This window comes from Pangasianodon hypophthalmus, chromosome 16 (genome assembly GCF_027358585.1).
Source record: "Pangasianodon hypophthalmus isolate fPanHyp1 chromosome 16, fPanHyp1.pri, whole genome shotgun sequence".
Lineage (NCBI taxonomy): Eukaryota > Metazoa > Chordata > Actinopteri > Siluriformes > Pangasiidae > Pangasianodon > Pangasianodon hypophthalmus.
Window position 1 is genome coordinate 22,402,983 of NC_069725.1, and position 19,440 is coordinate 22,422,422.

Genomic DNA, 19,440 nt, shown 5'->3' on the forward strand with positions numbered 1-19,440 from the left:
CGGGGACAACTCTTAAAGTAAAGAAGGCTTGGCCGAGGTAACGGTTGCTAAACAGGGAATGGACTTTACAAGTGAGTTGAGAATCAACTCCAGACGGTTCACACGGACTCCTTTGAATTTGTGTCGACTGCAGAAAAAAAAACAGCTCGGCCATAAATAACCCGTTTTCCCCTCCTCTGTCTCACACTATTGTGTCTTATGCTTTTCTCCACCTTTTCACTGCTTCACCAATGATTTATGTGGCACATAATTGAAACAAACAAGTGGAAAAGGAACAAGGGAAAAAAAGAAAGATGTCAGAGAGAGAGAGAGAGAGAGAGTGGGAAAAGAGCAAGAGGAAAACAGAGAGAGCAACAGAGAGGGAGGTCATGAGACGCATGTCTAATGAAAGTCCTTTTTTTAATTAAAGTTGTTTTGGGGTACATCCGGGACTTCCAATATCTCCAGAGCTCTGTTGTTCCTTTTTTCTTTTCTCCCATACCACAGAAATAGTGATTTTTTTTATTATTATTATTACAGATTGTATCAACTGATGTGTACACAAGTGTGATAATGATGTTAACATTATGATTTTGTCAATTTTATGAAAATTAGGTAGAATAGGAAAAGCATCACTGATGAGGTAGTGTGAGGTGGTTATTCCTCTCACACCGCAGCACTTTGCGAACAATTCTTTTGTTTTTTTTTTTTGAAAGAATGACACAACTTACAGTAGTTCCCATTATCACTTATTTATTTTGTCCCTGTAACAATCCTTCTTTCCAGTAAAACCAGCGTGTGAACAGAATGTTCTCATATGAAGAGAAGAAAACTGCCACACACACACTAATAGTCAGCGAGTGTATGAGTGAACGAGTTGCAGAAATTGTCTATGTAATTGAACAAAACTATGCAGGTACTTGATGTAGTTGTCTTTTAGACTGCGATTTCCAGCGGTCTTTAAAATCTTGGCCGAGTTCTATAACAGGATGTGCGATAACACGTCATGTGAGATTACACGATGAAGACCCTGGACCTATGATTAAATAATCAAGATGAAATTTTCTGACACTGCCAGATCTTTGCTGTCGTTACTCTTTGGTCACAGTGGTGCTAAGTCGGCCATCGACTGTGAGCACTTCACATTGTGTGTTACGACCAAAGATTTTCCTTTACAGTGTGTGTCTGTGACAGTAAAATCAGCCAGCGTAAAGCTGGCTTTAAACATTACGTGTACAACTGAGTGACTGTGAATTTCGCAAATATATGCAACAAGCAATAGAAAGACAAACATGTTTTTAAAATATGTATCAAGCGAAATGGATTTGAAGTGATTTATATGAACCTTGTACTAGGATATTGAAAAAAAGAACATTTTCAGTTAAAGAAGTGAAAGGTCCTTCAGGAGCCATTTTAAGATCAATTTTACATGAAGCATTAAAGTGATTGTTTAAGAAATGTTGTTACTTGAAGTGTTTTGTCTGTATGTGGCTGTATTGGCCTCCCCAGTGCATGCACATACCAAACACACACACACTTTCAGACAAAACACTATCTACCAAACCTAACAAATTCACACACACTCTCAGGCAAAAAAAACAAAAGACCAACACTGACACCCCCACTCGGCCAAATGTATCATTACACTCACAATCCTGTGTGTTCTTACATGATTTCTGACACATTCTCTCGATTTTCTTTCTTGTGCTTTAATTTATTCTTTTTTGTTTGTTTGTTTTTCTCTTAGCTCTGAACAGACTACAGCAGATTGAGAAAAGTGCTGATGTTCGGGCCAAACTCGAGTCCAGACTTTCAGCTCTCACTGCTGACGTCATAGACATGCCCTCCACTGAGAAGGCTGTGGACAAAGCTCAGGTCTGTGTGTGTCTGTGTGTGTCTGTGTGTGTGTGTGTGTGTGTGTGTGTGTGTGTGTGTGTGGGTGGCTGGGTTTTGTATATATAAAACATGTGTTCCTCCATTTTGCAGTTTTTTTTTCTTGCGGATGCCAACCATTACAGGTTTGTATGTATTAAAGAACAACATGTATACCTTTTATCCATTTATAGTTACATTTAATGAAGGACGGATGTCTGAAACAAGAAGTTAATTCCTGTTTTTCAGTTCAGGTGTAAACAGGTGCTCCCTCACCAACACCCCCCCCCCCCCCCCCCCCTTTCTAGAAGATAATAATAATAAAAAAAATTCTGCTTGTCATGTTACTGAAAAAAAAAGCAAAGCGTAAACTTACACGTCCTGAAGATTTATCAGAAGTTACACCTTTACCTCAGACTGTTACAAAGCACTGACACTGGAGACTCCTTCCATAAATGTTTAATAAGCATCTCCTTGCAGAAAAATGTACCAGATCAACAGTTACTCACACTTTTAAATCCATTTTTATATATGGATAGATAAATTAATAATAATAAAATAATAATAACAGTAATATTAAAGAGTCTGCAAAAGCGGACGATGGCATGGCACACTTTCAGAACTGCGCTCTAAAATCTTTATTTTTGTGTCTTGGACAGAGTTAGTGTGCAGAGTTGGTGTGTAATGCAGGAATTTCCCCTCTCGCTTCTAACTGTAGAATTTTCCACAGAATCTAAAAATACCACGGTTAAAGCTCCAGGGACGCTACAGTCACGAACGCGTTCTAAAGTTGGTCTTGTGGCCACAATCTGCTGTGTAATTAGTGACTACATGAACAGAGCAGCTCTTCTTTTTAAAGTTTGAGGAAGTCTCTCGCCTCAAACGCTCAGCTTTTATCAAAACCCTGTGATCATGCCTGAGGCTATAGCTGAGACGCTTGTGCATTCCACCCTGGTGAGCTTTCGAGCTCGCATACACACGTGCTCCAGTACTGCAGATGGCGCTGTTAATAATTTCACCACTACAGGAAGAAATTAGTTTGAATACCCTGCAGAGACGCAGTGTTGTTGGACACACCAGAAGTTGACACGCCTCTCTCACCCTGAGTTCAGCACTAGAACTCGTGTCGTTTTTCTTGAAGGGCGTGAACAGAGCGCTGCTGTTATCTCTTGGGGGTGTGTACCATCCGTCCAGCGTTTTTAGTTCCTGTGAAAGAGTAGTCGCAAAATGTAGCCTACAGCACACAATTCAGTACAGTATACAATTTATTTGTCTTTACATTTATATAGTTTTAATAAAGTGAAAAAAGAGTGAAAATGTGTTGTTTTCACATTAGCAGCCAAGCGAGCTAGACTAGCCATGTACACTATATATCTGTATGTCTTATTCTACATAAGTAGATAAACCCAAATGAATTAACGCACTAATCAGTGTGAAAATTGGTTGTTTTATTTACGTTACATGCCAGGATTTGTGTTAGCTTTTCTAGCAGATTAGCAGCTCAAGCTAGCTAGGTACAAACACTCTCCGGAGACACAAGTGATCTCTGCTAATTCCTTCAAAGCTTTATTTTTCCTCATAACGTCTCTTCACAAATGTAATGAGCGGTCATAAGATGAAAACACAGCTATTAGCTTCGAGTCAAGCAGTACACAGGACCTAATTGCAGACGTTAGTTGTATTAGTTGATGCATTGCATTGTGGGTAGTAGACATAACTAGCACATGGGTAAGCTGGTGACTGATTGATCTATTTCTCCATGCTGTGTAGGCTCTGTGTGCAGAGATCGAGCAGCAGCAGCAGGCTGTATCAAACCCACACGAGCTCCAGCGCTGGACTCAACTTTCCGTCACAGCCGCAGACCAGCTCGGCATGCTGCAGTGCATTCTGGGTAGCATGAAGGACTCACAGGTTGGTCTATTTCTTACACACGTTGCCGATTTGTTTGTCATGTCTTAGTTGCTGTTTAACCTGTTATCACACACTAGTGAAACTGAAATGCACTTTTTTTTTCTTCCCTAATTTGATGAATTGAGGTTTGGAGGTTTTGTCATTGTTCTGCAACGTTTTGTGCGCAGGTTCGAGGTGAGGAGGTGAGCCGCTGGCTGGACGCCGTGCAGGAGCTGCTGTCGGAGGACTCCAGCTCTCTCAACCATGCCGATAAACTACAGGAAGAGCTAAACCAGTGCAAGGTCAGAGGTCAAACCGTTCAGAATTTATACTTTTGAATTTACATTTGTTGTGGTAACGACATATCTTAAAATAACAAGATAACAAAATAACGACATATCTTGAAATAATGAGATAGATCAAAACATTTTGAAATATGTTTATAACTCAAAATAACAACATATCTTAAAAGAATGCAATAACAAATCAAAATAACAAAATATCTTGAAATACCAAAATAAATCAAAATAAAATGCCTTGAAATAGCAAGTTAAGTCAAAATAAAGAGGTACTAAGATAAACTCAGGACAATAATCACATAGCACTTCAACTTGTGGTTCAGGGCTTCTGTAAAGGTGAAGGTAAATCTTTTAACTGGACTTTTGACTCTACTCTGAAGCGCCATTTTATTGCCATTTTAAATCTGCTGAATTTGTACTTCTCTGTCTTTTGGTTAGGAGTATGTGGGGGAGATGGAGGCGGTGGAGTCGTCTCTGAAACAGATGGCCGTGACTGTAGCAGCTGTGCAGCAGAGCGCAGTACCAGGCCTGGCCACATGGGGGCAGAAGGAGCTAGATGAGAAGCAGAGGCGCTGGGATGCGCTGAGCAAACAGGTGAAGAATGAAAGGACTGGGAATTATAGTTCTCACAGTTATGTCACGTCAAGCAGCGTGGAAAGTATGACTGAGAGTAACATGATTGTGTGTGTGTGTGTGTGTGTGTGTGTGTGTGTGTGTGTGTGTGTTGTGCAGTTGCAGCAGCAGCAGGAGCGTGTGACTGAGAGTCAGGAGAAAGTTCTGAACCTGAAGAAGGACTTGGCGGAGATGCGAGAGTGGATGGCTCAGGTGGATGAGGAGTTCCTTATGAGAGATTTCGAATACAAGAGTCCTGAGGAGCTGGAGGAAGCTCTGCAGGAGATGAAGGTACACACACACACACACACACACACACACACAAAACACAATGGCATACACAAAACACCACCCACTCTAGTGTTTCTGCAGTTTTTTAAAGCAAGCTGGGACGATTTAGCGAAAATATATGTGCGTATTACATGAATATATAAGGAATAAAGTGCTTGGAGGCATTCTCTTACAGGAAAATAATCAACGGTGGGGTGGTGTAGTGCAGCCTGATGTGAAAGAGTTACTGTTACCACCCTGAAGTGGGTTAATTTCATATACCAGGACAGCCCAAAGTGTTTTATTCCTCTTATACCACAGCAATCTGATGACACAAAAAAAAAAAAAACACTTCTTACTTGTTATCCATTTATTAGTATGTTGTTCCTGTTATCAGTTAATATTATAGCAGCAATAAACAGCCATTCCCTCACTGTCTTTTGAGAATAAACCTATACACCTACACATTCCTGCAGTTATCCAGTGCAGCAGCACAATGCTTAAAATCATGCAGATACAGGTCAAGAGCTTCGGTTAATCTTCACATCAGACTTCAGATCGGGGAACAGTGTGATCTCAGTGACTTTGTCCGTGGCTTTGACAGCCTCTGTAACGTCTCAAGCTGTTACGCAGTGAAATTTTATTTTATAAATATGTAAAAAAAAAAAATAGTGTACGCAGTAACACGTACATTAATTTATGTTGGTGCTTAAAGTGACAGTTATTCATTGCTATTCATTCAAACTATTATTGTGGCATAGCGTACTGTATTTGTGCTAAAGTTTGTGCGTGTGTGTGTGTGTGTGTGTAAGAGGGCTAAAGAGGACGTGCTACAGAAGGAGGTACGAGTGAAGATTTTGAAGGACAGCATTAATGTGTTGACGAGTAAAGCGTCCCCCGGTGGTCAGGAACTGAGCAGCGAGTTAGCCGAGGTGCTGCAGAACTACCACAAACTGTGTGACCGCTTCAAGAGCAAGTGCCACACTCTGGAGGTAACTAACACAGAGACGCACACACACACACACACACACACACATACACAGATATATGAGGCATATAATGTAACAACAGTTTAATAACATTTACGCTGTGGTGTGTAGTGTAATAACAGTTTAATAACATATACACTGTGTCGTAGTGTGTAGTGTAATAACAGGTTTATAACACATATTGTGCTGTAGGAGGTGTGTTAGTGCTGCATTGTGTAGTGTAATAACAGCACGGTGTATGTGTTATAAACCTGTTATTACATTACACACTACAGCACTAACACTCCTCCTACAGCACAGTGTATGTGTTATAAACTTGTGTTGTAGAAGGTGTGTTAGTGCTGTGGTGTGTAATGTAATAAGAGGTTTATAACACATACACCGTGCTGTAGGAGGTGTGTTAGTGCTGTAGTGTGTAATGTAATAACAGGTTTATAACACATACACTGTGCTGTTATTACGTGTAATAAGAGGTTTATAACACATACACTGTGCTGTATTGTTTAGTGTAATAACAGCACAGTGTATGCATTATAAACTTGTGTTGTAGAAGGTGTGTTAGTGCTGTGGTGTGTAATGTAATAAGAGGTTTATAACACATACACCGTGCTGTAGGAGGTGTGTTAGTGCTGTAATGTAATAAGAGGTTTATAACACATACACTGTGCTGTATTGTTTAGTGTAATAACAGCACAGTGTATGCTTTATAAACTTGTGTTGTAGGAGGTGTGTTAGTGCTGTGGTGTGTAATGTAATAAGAGGTTTATAACACATACACCGTGCTGTAGGAGGTGTGTTAGTGCTGTGGTGTGTAATGTAATAAGAGGTTTATAACACATACACCGTGCTGTAGGAGGTGTGTTAGTGCTGTGGTGTGTAATGTAATAAGAGGTTTATAACACATACACCGTGCTGTAGGAGGTGTGTTAGTGCTGTGGTGTGTAATGTAATAAGAGGTTTATAACACATACACCGTGCTGTAGGAGGTGTGTTAGTGCTGTGGTGTGTAATGTAATAAGAGGTTTATAACACATACACCGTGCTGTAGGAGGTGTGTTAGTGCTGTAGTGTGTAATGTAATAAGAGGTTTATAACACATACACTGTGCTGTATTGTGTAGTGTAATAACAGCAGTGTATGCGTTATAAACTTGTGCTGTAGGAGGTGTGTTAGTGCTGTGGTGTGTAATGTAATAAGAGGTTTATAACACATACACCGTGTTGTAGTAGGTGTGTTAGTGCTGTAGTGTGTAATGTAATAAGAGGTTTATAACACATACACTGTGCTGTATTGTGTAGTGTAATAACAGCAGTGTATGCGTTATAAACTTGTGTTGTAGGAGGTTTGTTAGTGATGTGGTGTGTAATGTAATAAGAGGTTTATAACACATACACTGTGCTGTAGGAGGTGTGTTAGTGCTGTGGTGTGTAATGTAATAACAGCTTTATAACACATACACTGTGCTGTATTGTGTAGTGTAATAACAGCAGTGTATGCGTTATAAACTTGTGTTGTAGGAGGTTTGTTAGTGATGTGGTGTGTAATGTAATAAGAGGTTTATAACACATACACTGTGCTGTAGGAGGTGTGTTAGTGCTGTGGTGTGTAATGTAATAACAGCTTTATAACACATACACTGTGCTGTATTGTGTAGGAGGTGTGGTCATGTTGGATGGAGCTGCTGCAGTATCTGGATTTGGAGTCCGGCTGGTTGAACGCATTAGAGGAGAATCTGCAGGCCACAGAGAAGCTTCCGGAGAACTCGGACTCCATCAGTCAGGCTCTGGAGGTACGCTGATCTCACCGTCTCACATCTGTACCGTCTGTGTGTTTCAGAGAATAACAGTCGAATTCCTCGATTAGTCGATTATTTTTAACCCTGTGTTCCTTGGTGCACTCTTTCTCTCTCTCTCTCTCTCTCTCTCTCTCTCTCTCTCTCTCTCTCAGTCTCTGGAGTCGGTTCTTCGTCACCCAGGTGATAACAGAACTCAGATCCGGGAGCTGAGCCAGACTTTGATTGACGGTGGTATTCTGGATGACCTCATCACCGAGAAACTTGACAACTTTAACTCTCGCTATGACGAGCTCAACCAGCAGGTAGGAGTGTCTGTGTGTGTCTGTGTGTGTCTGTGTGTGTCTGTGTGTGTCTGTGTGTGCCTGTGTGTGCCTGTGTGTGCCTGTGTTTAGTAGATGTGACATTCTATTGAACACTTCATAACATGTTTAATATCATGAACCTCCTTGGCCTAAAAATCAAACACTGGTTATGTGTGTGTATGTGTGTGTGTGTGTGTGTGTGTTTGTGTGTGTGTGTGTGTGTGTGTGTGTGTGTGTAGGTGCTGGAGCGTCAGGCAGCTCTGGAGCAGCAGTTGAGTACGCTGAAGGAGAACGAGGCAGCATTAAACACACTTCAGGATTCGCTTGCTCAGCTCGATCAGATGCTCACTTCCTACCTCACTGACCGCATAGATGCCTTTCAGATACCACAGGAAGCTCAGGTACACACACACACACACACACACACACACACACACCCCTACACCTATCTCAGACCCTGCCCACTTCATAGCAGATCTTACCTTTGACCTTTGCTCTCAGGCGATCCAGGCTGATATCGCCGCTCACGAGGCCTCTCTGGAGGACCTGCGCAAGAGGAATGTGGGGAACGTTCCTGCTCCCGCTTCCGACGGAAAACCGTCACGTGGAGGCACCATGCTGGATCAGCTGCAGGTCAGGATTATTAGCGGTATCATTTTAGTGTTACCGACATGATGTATACACACTCAAACAGACATTATGACTCCGTGTGGTGCCTGGGGATTTTCCCACACACTTCCAGGAGATGACATTCTTTCCAGATAGCTATACACAATTAACATCATAATAATATAAATACACAATAAACATCACAATCCTACTCATACGTCCACAACACCTGGGATCTGTTTGTTTAATAATAAAAAAAAAGAATGGATCATTTTTCCTTAAAGCATTCCGAATGAATTAATGCTGACATTGTGAAAAATCACACACAGGAGATCTGCTTAATTAGGCCGAAAATGAAACATAGTCGATCAGCTGAGTCGTGGTTAACAGATGAAGTTTTCCTGTTTCCATACAGAGGAAATTCCGGGAGATCAACACGAAATTCCAGCTCTTCCAGAAACCAGCTAACTTTGAGCAGCGCATGCTGGACTGTAAGCGAGTTCTGGAGAATGCTCGCACAGAGCTTCATGTTCTCGACCTCACTGATACACAGCCGGAACAGATTCAAACACACCTTGCCGGCTGCATGGTGAGCACACACACACACGCGCACACACACACACACACTCAAAAAAATCAGATCAGGACATATCCATTTCCATACATGATTCACAGCACTTGGTGATTAGTGACGACTTAGTCACACACACTCATGATCTGTGTGTGTGTGTGTGTGTGTGTGTGTGTGTGTGTGTGTAGAAGCTGTATAAGATGCTGAGTGAAGTGAAGCTGGAGGTGGAGACGGTGATCAAAACGGGCCGACAGATTGTCCAGAAACAGCAGACTGAGAATCCAAAGAGCATGGACGAGCAACTCACTGCGCTCAAATTACTGTACAACGACCTGGGAGCACAGGTACACACACACACATTCACACTCACACACACACACACACACACACACACACACACACACACACACACACAAACAAATTGCTGCTTGAATCTGCTGTATGATGGATTAGAAACTACGTACTGCTGACTGAACTTGGAATTAAAGGTGTGTGTGTGTGTGTGTGTGTGTGTGTGTGTGTGTGTGTGTGTGTTAGGTGACGGAAGGGAAACAAGAGCTGGAGAAAGCTCTGTCTCTGTCTCAGAGACTGCAGAAGGACAGCGCCGCCCTGCAGGACTGGATCACGTCCACACACACACAGCTGGAGAAGAAGATCAACATGGGAGACATGCCGGCTGACATCGATGCTGAGATTGCCTGGGCCAACGTGAGTGTGTGTGTGTGTGTGTGTGTGGGAGAATATCATTCATTCTGTAAGCATGGTCTTATGGCCATCGTTGTGTTTGACGTGTGTGTGTGTGCTGTGCAGGGTCTGCTAAAGGAGAGCGACTGTAAGAAGGCGGATCTGGGTAAGGTGACGGAGAACAGCGCCGCCCTACAGGCCGTAGTGGAGGGCAGCGAGGCGCAGCTTGAAGATCAGCTGTTCGTCCTGAATGAGGGATGGCAACAAGCGCGGACGCTCATGGAGGACTGGCTCAGCGCTGTGCTGGTGTGTGTGTGTGTGTGTGTGAGACCTGAAAATCGTCATATAATCTGTTGTAAATAATTGAGAACTTTTTTCCCCCTATTTGGTCACATGCCAATTCCCACCCACTAGCTAGCTAGTAGTGGTGAAGGCTAACGCATGCTTCCTCCTTCCTTCCTGCTTCCTGTTGCGTCACAGAGCAGCGTAACACACTCGGAATAAAGTGCTGTGTGCTCTCTTCCTCATACGTGAGCTCGCAGACGCCCACGATTGGCTAGTGACGATACGATGCGAACCCATGATGACGCCCAACGAGGTGTCCTGATCCATATCAGCAAATAATGAACATCACGTACGATTTCTCTATAGCATTTTTACGATTTTTGATGTCCAAATATGAATACCCAAGCAAACAAACAAACTAATAAATTATTTGCCTCACAGAAAGAACGTAGGACATTAAAGGTGCGTTTGCTTCCGATAGCAGGGTTGTGAGCCAGTTGAATGCAAGAAGGTGGAGCTGTCGTCTCTTTGGGTGGTAAAAAAAAATAAATCAAGTGGTGGCTTATTATTATGTAGCTGTTGCTTGGCGCACATCTGGAAAAATAATAATAAATTAGCTGCCTTGTCCAACATTTGTGTTAAAATTCTGTTTTTCTGTCAACTTGCTAGTTTTATTGTTAGCTATTGTTGGCTGTTGGCACCTCTGACATTTTTTTCTCACAGTACTTCAGGGCTGACGTTTCTTAGCTAACACATTTGCGATACTTTAAGACGTATTCTCAGTACAGGAAATTTAAAAACCCTGATTTTGCTGTGATTTAACATGAAAAAGGAAGGAAAATAAAACGTACGATACAAAAATAGATGGCTGTTGTTTACTGTGAGTGATAATGGAGTCGATTCCTGAAATGTTGTTAAAACACATATTGTGATGTAAATTAATCAAAATCGATATTATACTATATTGTATTGCGAGCGACCAAAACATTGGCGCTTTCACTTGTGGCAAGTAAAAAATTACTGGCATTTCTCCCGCCAACAATCAGTCGAATATCGTTGTGCGATTGTTGCTCTGATGTCTCGGAGGGCATCGTTGTCATGGTAACATTACACTATGGTTACGTAAATATGAGGAACAGCCAATCAGATATGAGTATTTTGTTTCTGAGGTCGTTTTTAAAAGTTTGATTTCCTTTATTTGGTAGAATTTTTAGATTGAATTTTTTTTTTTTTTTTTTGCCAGGAATGAGATTATTTGTTTCTACCAGAATTGTGTGTGTGTTTTGCAGAACCATCAGAGAGAGGTGGAGATGTTTGATGAGAATCTGGCTCACATCAGCACGTGGCTCTATCAGACCGAGATCCGTCTGGACGAGACTGAGAAACTGCCCACAGCCGAGAGGGAGAGAGTAGTGAAGGTCGCAGACACACACTCACTAGACACTCTTTGGAGACGATCAGAGTATTTGTGTGTTTCATTAGATCTGTCTAAAATCTTTCTTTCTGTGCATCTGCCCGCAGGCGGTGCTGAGTGAACTGGAGGCTATGAGCGCGAGGGTGGACGGCGCCCGTGATCAGGCCGTTATCTTGATGACCGGCAGGGGGCCTGCGTGCAGAGACGTGGTGGAGCCCAAACTGGAAGACCTCAACCGCAACTTCCACAAGGTGGCGCAGCACATCAAAACCGCCCAGGTAACACACACTCTGGACTTGAATTACATCGTAGAAACGTAGAAAGAGGTTTTGCACAAATTCTGTGTTAAATCTTAATCTGTGATCGCAGCGACTGTCATGCAATGAGATAAAATGACATTGTCGATGTGAGAGAGCTGTTTGCACTGAGCGATGTGGGCGGGGCTAGGCGTAATATAATTGAGTGAAGCAATGAGGAGACTGCTACTGCGAGTGTGTCACAGTTACAGTCAGGAATATTTTTAAGTGAAGATATAGAGAAATTACTAGTTGCCTTTTTTATAGTAACGACTTATACGTGAACTTGAATGGCAGATGCTTGACAAACGGATGTAAAAACGTGTGTAATTGTTAATATGGTGATGTTTTTCTGTCAAAAGGGTAATGGAAGATGTCCAGTGTCAGTCCAGTGTCTTTTCTTTGACGTTGTATATTATGTGCAGTGCTCTGTGGGTCTGGAGCGTGGGAAAGTGGAGGTGCAGCAGGAGGAAGAGGAGGTGGGGAAGGAAACGACTGCTCCTCCATCCTCGTCTGAGCTGCAGGAGTTTGAGGCAGAGTTACAGGCGACTCTTAGCTCGCTGGAGCGGCAGGAACCCACACACACCCCTGATGAGGACAAGGTACATGCACGTACAAGAAGCACTATTCACTATTATTTTATGAATATGCAAATTAGGAACACCTCCTGAGTCAACAAGCCAGTGTTGCATGGTCTCCATTTGCATGAATTTGCATATAGGAATGGGATTGGCTCTCAATTTTATGATGTAATAACACTCACTGATTAATACTAACTAAGATTCTCTAATGAGAATATCAGCTGTTTTTTGTTTTAATGAGTGCAGCAAAATTGAAAATTAATTTGCCCTGGAAAGATTTCATAATAAAAAAGACACTCTAATTTAACTAAAAATTTAGGATGATTTTTAAAAAAAAGTTAATAAAGTATGTACTGTACTGTACAAATACATGATACTGTGTGTTCAGATACAGACTGTGGATGTTCATGAGGTAAATCCACATTGCCGCTGAGGTGTGTGTGTGTGTGTGTGTGTGTGTGTGTGTGTGTGTGTGTGTGTGTGTGTGTGTGTGTGCGCGCGCGCGTGCGTTTCAGCTGGATGAAGAGAAAGCTTGTGTTGAGGAAGTGTTGAGGAGAGGAGAAGAGCTGATCCAGTCTGCGTCGGATGAGAAGAGAGATGAGATACGCCTAAAACTGCAGCTGCTACACACTCGCTACAGGGTAAACACACACACACACACACGCACATGCAAAAACAAAAAAGAAAACGTAAACACTTACCTCAAATGGAGGTAATCAGCAAAGACATTTTTGGTGTCTTTGAGGTTTGCTATATTAGTAAACACCTCTGACCAATCAGAATCAAAGATCCATATCTAATTTGCATAAAAACCCATATAGTTCTATACTGTAATACTTTCATTATTAATAAATCTATAATCCAGATCTCGCTCTTTCTCTCCTCCTCTTTCTCAGGAGCTGCACATCATCAGAATCCGTCGAGTTGAAGAAGTTTTTCTTGACTCCGCCCCCTCCTCGTCCCCACACGTCCGTCAGGAAGAGCAGCGCACGTCTCTCTCACCGTCCGCTTTTCTCCTGGACGTGAACAAGGCTCTGCTGGTCATGGCCGACAGCGAGCTCCTCCTCAACTCGTCGGAGCTCAGCGGAGGCCTGTTCGAAGATTTCTCCAGCCAGGAGGACATGCTGAGGGTAACAACGTTAAAAATGAATTCATTATTCACCATTATTCATTAATTATAATTAATAAATCCTAACTCGCTGTTGAAAATGTCTCAAACCACATCTTGTATGTCCTTGTCATGGTCAGACACACACATGGGTCTTGTGACTCATGGAATTTTTTATTTATTTATTGTATAGATTGGTTGTATAGGGTTAAAGTGGCAGTATGTAACTTTTATGATTTAGGAAACCCTTTCTGCTAGAATGAGCACACCTTCAAGTAATCCCTAAACATGTTGTGCCAATCGCTGATGATCTACGAGTATGAAAAACACGACATCTCAGACTTTTAATTCATAATTCAGGTTTCCACGGCAACTCGAAGCTCAACAAGAATTCCACATATTAGAGCAGCGGTTCGCAACAAATCTCAGATTTGTTTTTTTATTTTGACTATTCATTAAATTCAGCCACATCTAACATAAATTGGTCTGATTTACAAACAGTAAATGTTATTAAACATTATTATTAAAATTTAATATTTGACAACCAATCACAATAAAGTGCTGCTTCAGAGTTTTTTTGACTCAATAATGTGGCTACATTTATTTATACATCTAAGGAGAGAAATTACAAACTGCAGCTTTAAAATTTACTGTCCACTAAACTGAACTGAAAATCTTAACCAACAAATTGTTTTGTAGTTTGAGAACCGCTGTTTAGAGTATTAGGTTCTCTTAATTCTTACCAAGAAAAAAAATACATACTGCAACTTTAAAATTCACAATACACTAAGTTGAAATGAATGGCGTTATGAAAAATCACAGCATCAGCTTAGATTTATTTATTTATTTATTATTTTTAAGGCTGAGTGAGGTGAGGTCCTAATGGAATGACACACCGTCTTCTCTGCTCTTCTTTCTGTCTCTGTGTAGAACATAAAGGAGAGTTTGGAGCGTGTTGGCGAGCAGGTAACGGCGTTGAACGAGCAGCAGCCTGATGTGATCCAGGACGCCTCCAGGCAGGAAGTGGTGCAGATAGGTGACGCGCTGACTCAGCTGAACGCCGAGTGGGACCGAGTGAACCGCATGTACAACCAGCGCAAAGGGTGAGACGACGTTTCCATTTCCGTTTCCTCATCTGGCAGACGCTTTCATCCGACATTATTAGCTGTGATTATTTATAATAAAATGTGTTTTATTCCTCTTGTACTACAATGATTTTTTCCCCCAATTTTTCTCATATATTAATGACCTGCGTGTACTTTTTATTCATTTACGGTTACATTTAATGTTGCGGAACATCCACAAGACAAGTTATCACTTACATTACAACAGCTATACACAGTCCTTCACCAGCTTCTCTTTTTTTGCTAATCAGACCAAAAAAATGCAGCTTGTCATGTTAGTGAGAAACCGGAAAGCGTAAACTCCTGTCCTGAAGACTTTCCTGCGGTGGAAAAACGTACCGGCAGTTACAGCGCACTGACACTGGAGACTCCTTTCCTATATATTAAATTATACGCATTATGATCTGTTTGTTATTAGATTTAGGTCACGTGGTGTGACCCAATACACGTCCCTGTGTAAGTTGTTACTATAGAAACAAGCGTGTTGATACACACCTGTGACTTGAACTACATTCAGAGCTGCTGTTATAGGAAATGAGTTAACACCTTCTCACCATCTGACCAGTTCAGCAGCGCTGTGGTACACAGTGTAGTTTTGTTCATGTTTATAAATTACAGGAAGTCGCATTTAATTGTACGTTTAATATTGTGCTGAACTATTTTGTTAAAAGTTGTTACCGTCTGGGAAAATGGAAAGATACATGTCGAATGAATAACACTAAGAATACTAATAAAAAAAAAAAAAAGACCTGATGTCAGAAGTTCAGAAGTTCACTGAGTTTCCAGTTCTTGTGCTAGTCACATGACTGCCCTCTTTTTTAAACCTTCCACTATCTTTTTCTTCAAAACATGAGCTTAAGTGCTTCTGTTTCATTAATATTCACTGTTCACCATGGCCTTTTTGTCACATCTGAAATTTTCAGTTGAAACAGGGTCAGCGAATATCACAGATAATAACATGCAAATGAGCGTAATGCTGCAGCGATTTTTCTTCATCTCTGGAAATATTGCATCTAATAAACGCTTTAAGTGTAATAATCGTGGCTTATCTGACATCTCTAGCTTGTTCTGCTTTTAATGGAAATGTGAATCATGGGGTCTGCCGACCCATGAGCATGTGAGCGAACTGGATCAGACAAGTGTGTGTGTGTGTGTGTGTGTGTGTAGATCTTTTGACCGTGCCGTTGAGGAATGGAGGCAGTTTCACTGCGACATGAACGACCTGTCTCAGTGGCTGTGTGACACAGAACAGACTCTAGCTGATGAAACCGGACTCGACGGAGACCGGGAGCGTGCTCGCGCACAACAAGAGGTTAGTAAACGGGTCAAAGGTCAAAATTGGAATCAGCAACCCTGAAAATTGGGCACATTTTTTTTTTTTTTTTGTTCCAAAAGCAGTGTTCTACCTTGAAATGCTAAGGTTACTGCACAGAGCTGATGCGCCTTCATCAGGAATAAATTAGCATCTGAGGCTCCATTCACACTAACATGCTTCCTGGGTGATCAGATCACAAGTGGACATCCGAGACGCACAGCTGTTCACACCTGGCATTATGAACGCCTCTTCAGTGAGCACTTGTGATTGGATTTCATGCATCATTTCCGCTGGAAGAAGGCTGTCACACACATTTATTAAGTCAGTCTTATGCCGTATTTATTTTCTGGCAGGCACGTCCCATGAATCCTGTCGCATGTACCTGTACAGACTGTTTCAAACGTTGTAATCGTGCACTCTGCTAACAAATCTTATAAATGAATGACAGCTGAGATGATGAAAAAAGCAATGAAAAGCAGCTACTTTTGTCTCTGCTGTTATAGCATTGCCTTTATGTGTTATTCTAGTGGCATAGAGCTCTACTGTTCAGTGCCTTTTCCAAACAGTCTCGCAATAATTACGTTTTCTTCCGCTAGGGCAATGACGCAGATGATTAGGCGGTTCTTTGTCGCTGTCCGGGATGCATTGAGACTCATTCGTGTTCACACTACAAATGTGATGTGGTTTGTGTGATTGGATCACAATGTGTCTTCGAGGCGCATTTGATCCAGTTCACACCTGTACTTAGCTCTGATCACTTATGATCTCGTCATCCAGGACCTGAGACCCGAAAGAGCTCATTTCAGGAGAGAGCTTATGCTCTGTTGTTTTCAGCGTTATGCTAATGCATGCTAATCAGCCGAAAAAGGAAGAACAACCAAAAAAAGACACAATTTAGGATGGGTATGAGTGTGTAATAAAATGAAATAAAACAAGACACCATTGCGCTTGTTGGGTTTGAGTTGAGGGAGATGAAGGGGAAAAAAAATTCACTTCAGTCGCTCCATTTTATGTTAATCCACTCGGGAGCCACAAACTAAAAAAAAAAAATAGCAGAGATCCATGTGTGCATATGCTTGTGATTGTTTTCATGTGTGTTTATTGCGTTCAGGAGCTGGAGGAAGGCCTGGCGAATCACGAGGCCATGCTGGCTGATCTCATCCGATCAGGAGACCACATCATCAATCAGCTCTCGTCTCCGGATGGTCCTCTGCTCCAGGACAAGCTGGACAACCTCACACAGCGCTGTGCGATCGTACACACACGAGTCACCGAGCGCCGCCGCAGGTAACAGCCACAGCACCACGAGTAACTGCTCTAAATACAGCAGGTTTTTTATGCACCCCATGTTTGCTCAAGCCTTGGTTTGCGAATCAATAAAAATGACTTAGTTGATGTGCTTTTAATCATTTATGCTGTTAGTATGGAGCCAACATATGCTTGTTTTTTTTCTCTCTCACTTCCTGTTAGAGATGTTGCCATGTGTGTTTGTGTACAAAACGCAAAATGTAAAAATCTTCTCAAGTAAGAAATATTAATAGCTGCACATCACAGTTTGAATGATGGTAATGGAACCAGCGGTGCACTAATAAGGGAATTGTTTTTGTGTGTGTGTGTGTGTGTGTGTGTGTGTAGGCTAATGGCTGGTGATCCTGCCGTGCTGGAAGTGCTACAGCGCAGTGCTGATTTGGCTCGTTGGTTAGAGCAGACCGAGACCGCCGTGTTGACGCTACCTGCGACTGCTGCTGACCAAAACCTGCGAGAGCTGAAGGTGAGATATCGTAAGGCAACTTGGCACTGCTGTCGCTCTTGTATTGCAAATGATATGAAGTTAAAATTTGTGAAGGTCCAGCTACGTAACATTCTTACATAGGTGACTAAATGACAACAATATTCCCACTCGGACCTGCTCCGACAGACTCATCTCATCCTCTCTTATTTTTACAAACTTATGGAAATGTATTAAAGTAAAAACCGCCCACTCCAGTGATTTACGCAGACCAGATGAGATGAGATTGAAGCATGAGTTATAAACCCATACTTCTCTGTCCATTCGTCTTTGAGCATTCCGTCCTTTATTTTTTTTTGAAATTTTTTTATATCATCACTTCACTAGTCACACCAGAATGGTAAATAAAAAAAAAAAGATCTTAGCTTTCTGTCTTCTCTAGCTCCCTGTAGCTAGTCTCTTGTCTAATGAGCTTTCTTCAGCTAACTAATTTACTGGAATGCATAGGATTGCATAAACCACAAACAGAGGATCTGCTACAGAAGCAGACATGGTTCATGTTTAGAAAACTCGAGTTGCTGAACTACATTTATCGACGAAATTTTTGGAAGTACTCGATTCAGGCCACTGACCACATTGGGACTGTGGTCTGCTAGAAGACGACCCCTGGTGTAGGTTTCAGATAAAAAAAAAAAAAGGTGGATGCAATGCTTGGGCTACTGTATGTAAAATGGTGTATTATCTGTAGTCACATGAGTTTCATTAAAAAAAAAAAAAAACATTTGAGAAATTACAAGTTGAGAACTGGGAGATGTCCGCGCCATCGAGTCGAGAAATTTGCCTTAGCTGATCACTCAGATGTGTCGCTTTACCCGTGTTATGGTTAATTTGCATGAAATTTAATTTGTCACTTGTCACTGCTGGAATAAGGGCTATGTCATCCACTGCGCAGGGGTGCCATTACATATGGTTCCCCTGTTCTTCTGGAGGATATTTGTCCCATAGGTTCCCCTTGAGCCCCCTTTCTACTCACCATTTGGATCATCTCTAACGTCCTCTCTTTACATCATCTATTAGTTTATCACTTCTCTTTCTCTCTCTCTCTCTCTCTCTCTCTCTCTCTCACTCTCTCTCACTCTCTCTCTCTATCCCTCTCTCGGTCAGGCTCTGGTGGAGGAGATGGATTTGCAGAATGAGAGTTTGATTTGGCTGAACAGAAATGGAGCTCAGATCCTCGCCAGCTCCAAACTGAAGGCTCACGAGAGAGAATCGCACACCTCTGAACTCCGGGAGATCAACATGACCTGGAGCAAAGTAACACTCGCTCGCACGTTCACGTTTAAAACATGTTCCTGTTGTAGCTAAACATTAGAAATAACATTCATGAGTAATGAGAGAATTTCTATTTATTAGATTATACCACAGTGCTGTTGGATTCTGATTGGACAGAAGGGATCGATTGTTCTTGCTGTGGTATAAGAGGAATAAAACACTCCAGGATGTGCTGTTATAAGGAAATAATCTCCAGGATGTGCTGTTATAAGGAAATAATCAACATTAGGGTGTTTACAGTAATTTGTTTCATCACACCACCCAAACATTGATGCATTTCCTATAACAGTGTAACCCCGAGTGTTTTTATTCCTTACTGATGACACAGAAAGAACCTGTGTGTCAATTTTAAATGCCAAATCCAAGCCCATGTCGTTTCTCGTC

At 41.8% G+C, this 19,440-nt stretch overlaps 1 protein-coding gene across 5 annotated transcripts in view; it reads left to right on the forward strand.

The window, feature by feature from the left end:
* The window catches only part of utrn (utrophin), a 196,603-nt gene that overhangs the window by 51,668 nt on the left and 125,495 nt on the right, over positions 1-19,440 (forward strand). For all 5 annotated transcript variants that reach the window (XM_053240647.1, XM_053240645.1, XM_053240649.1 and 2 more), the window contains 24 exons: positions 1,727-1,854; positions 3,622-3,762; positions 3,930-4,043; positions 4,479-4,634; positions 4,773-4,943; positions 5,735-5,914; positions 7,566-7,700; positions 7,859-8,008; positions 8,248-8,409; positions 8,510-8,641; positions 9,033-9,206; positions 9,377-9,532; positions 9,726-9,896; positions 9,999-10,178; positions 11,447-11,575; positions 11,679-11,849; positions 12,293-12,469; positions 12,964-13,089; positions 13,345-13,578; positions 14,487-14,659; positions 15,848-15,992; positions 17,107-17,282; positions 17,631-17,766; positions 18,889-19,038. In XM_053240647.1, the coding sequence (XP_053096622.1) occupies positions 1,727-1,854; positions 3,622-3,762; positions 3,930-4,043; positions 4,479-4,634; positions 4,773-4,943; positions 5,735-5,914; positions 7,566-7,700; positions 7,859-8,008; positions 8,248-8,409; positions 8,510-8,641; positions 9,033-9,206; positions 9,377-9,532; positions 9,726-9,896; positions 9,999-10,178; positions 11,447-11,575; positions 11,679-11,849; positions 12,293-12,469; positions 12,964-13,089; positions 13,345-13,578; positions 14,487-14,659; positions 15,848-15,992; positions 17,107-17,282; positions 17,631-17,766; positions 18,889-19,038 (3,767 nt within the window). The remainder of the gene's footprint in view (positions 1-1,726; positions 1,855-3,621; positions 3,763-3,929; positions 4,044-4,478; positions 4,635-4,772; positions 4,944-5,734; positions 5,915-7,565; positions 7,701-7,858; positions 8,009-8,247; positions 8,410-8,509; positions 8,642-9,032; positions 9,207-9,376; positions 9,533-9,725; positions 9,897-9,998; positions 10,179-11,446; positions 11,576-11,678; positions 11,850-12,292; positions 12,470-12,963; positions 13,090-13,344; positions 13,579-14,486; positions 14,660-15,847; positions 15,993-17,106; positions 17,283-17,630; positions 17,767-18,888; positions 19,039-19,440) is intronic.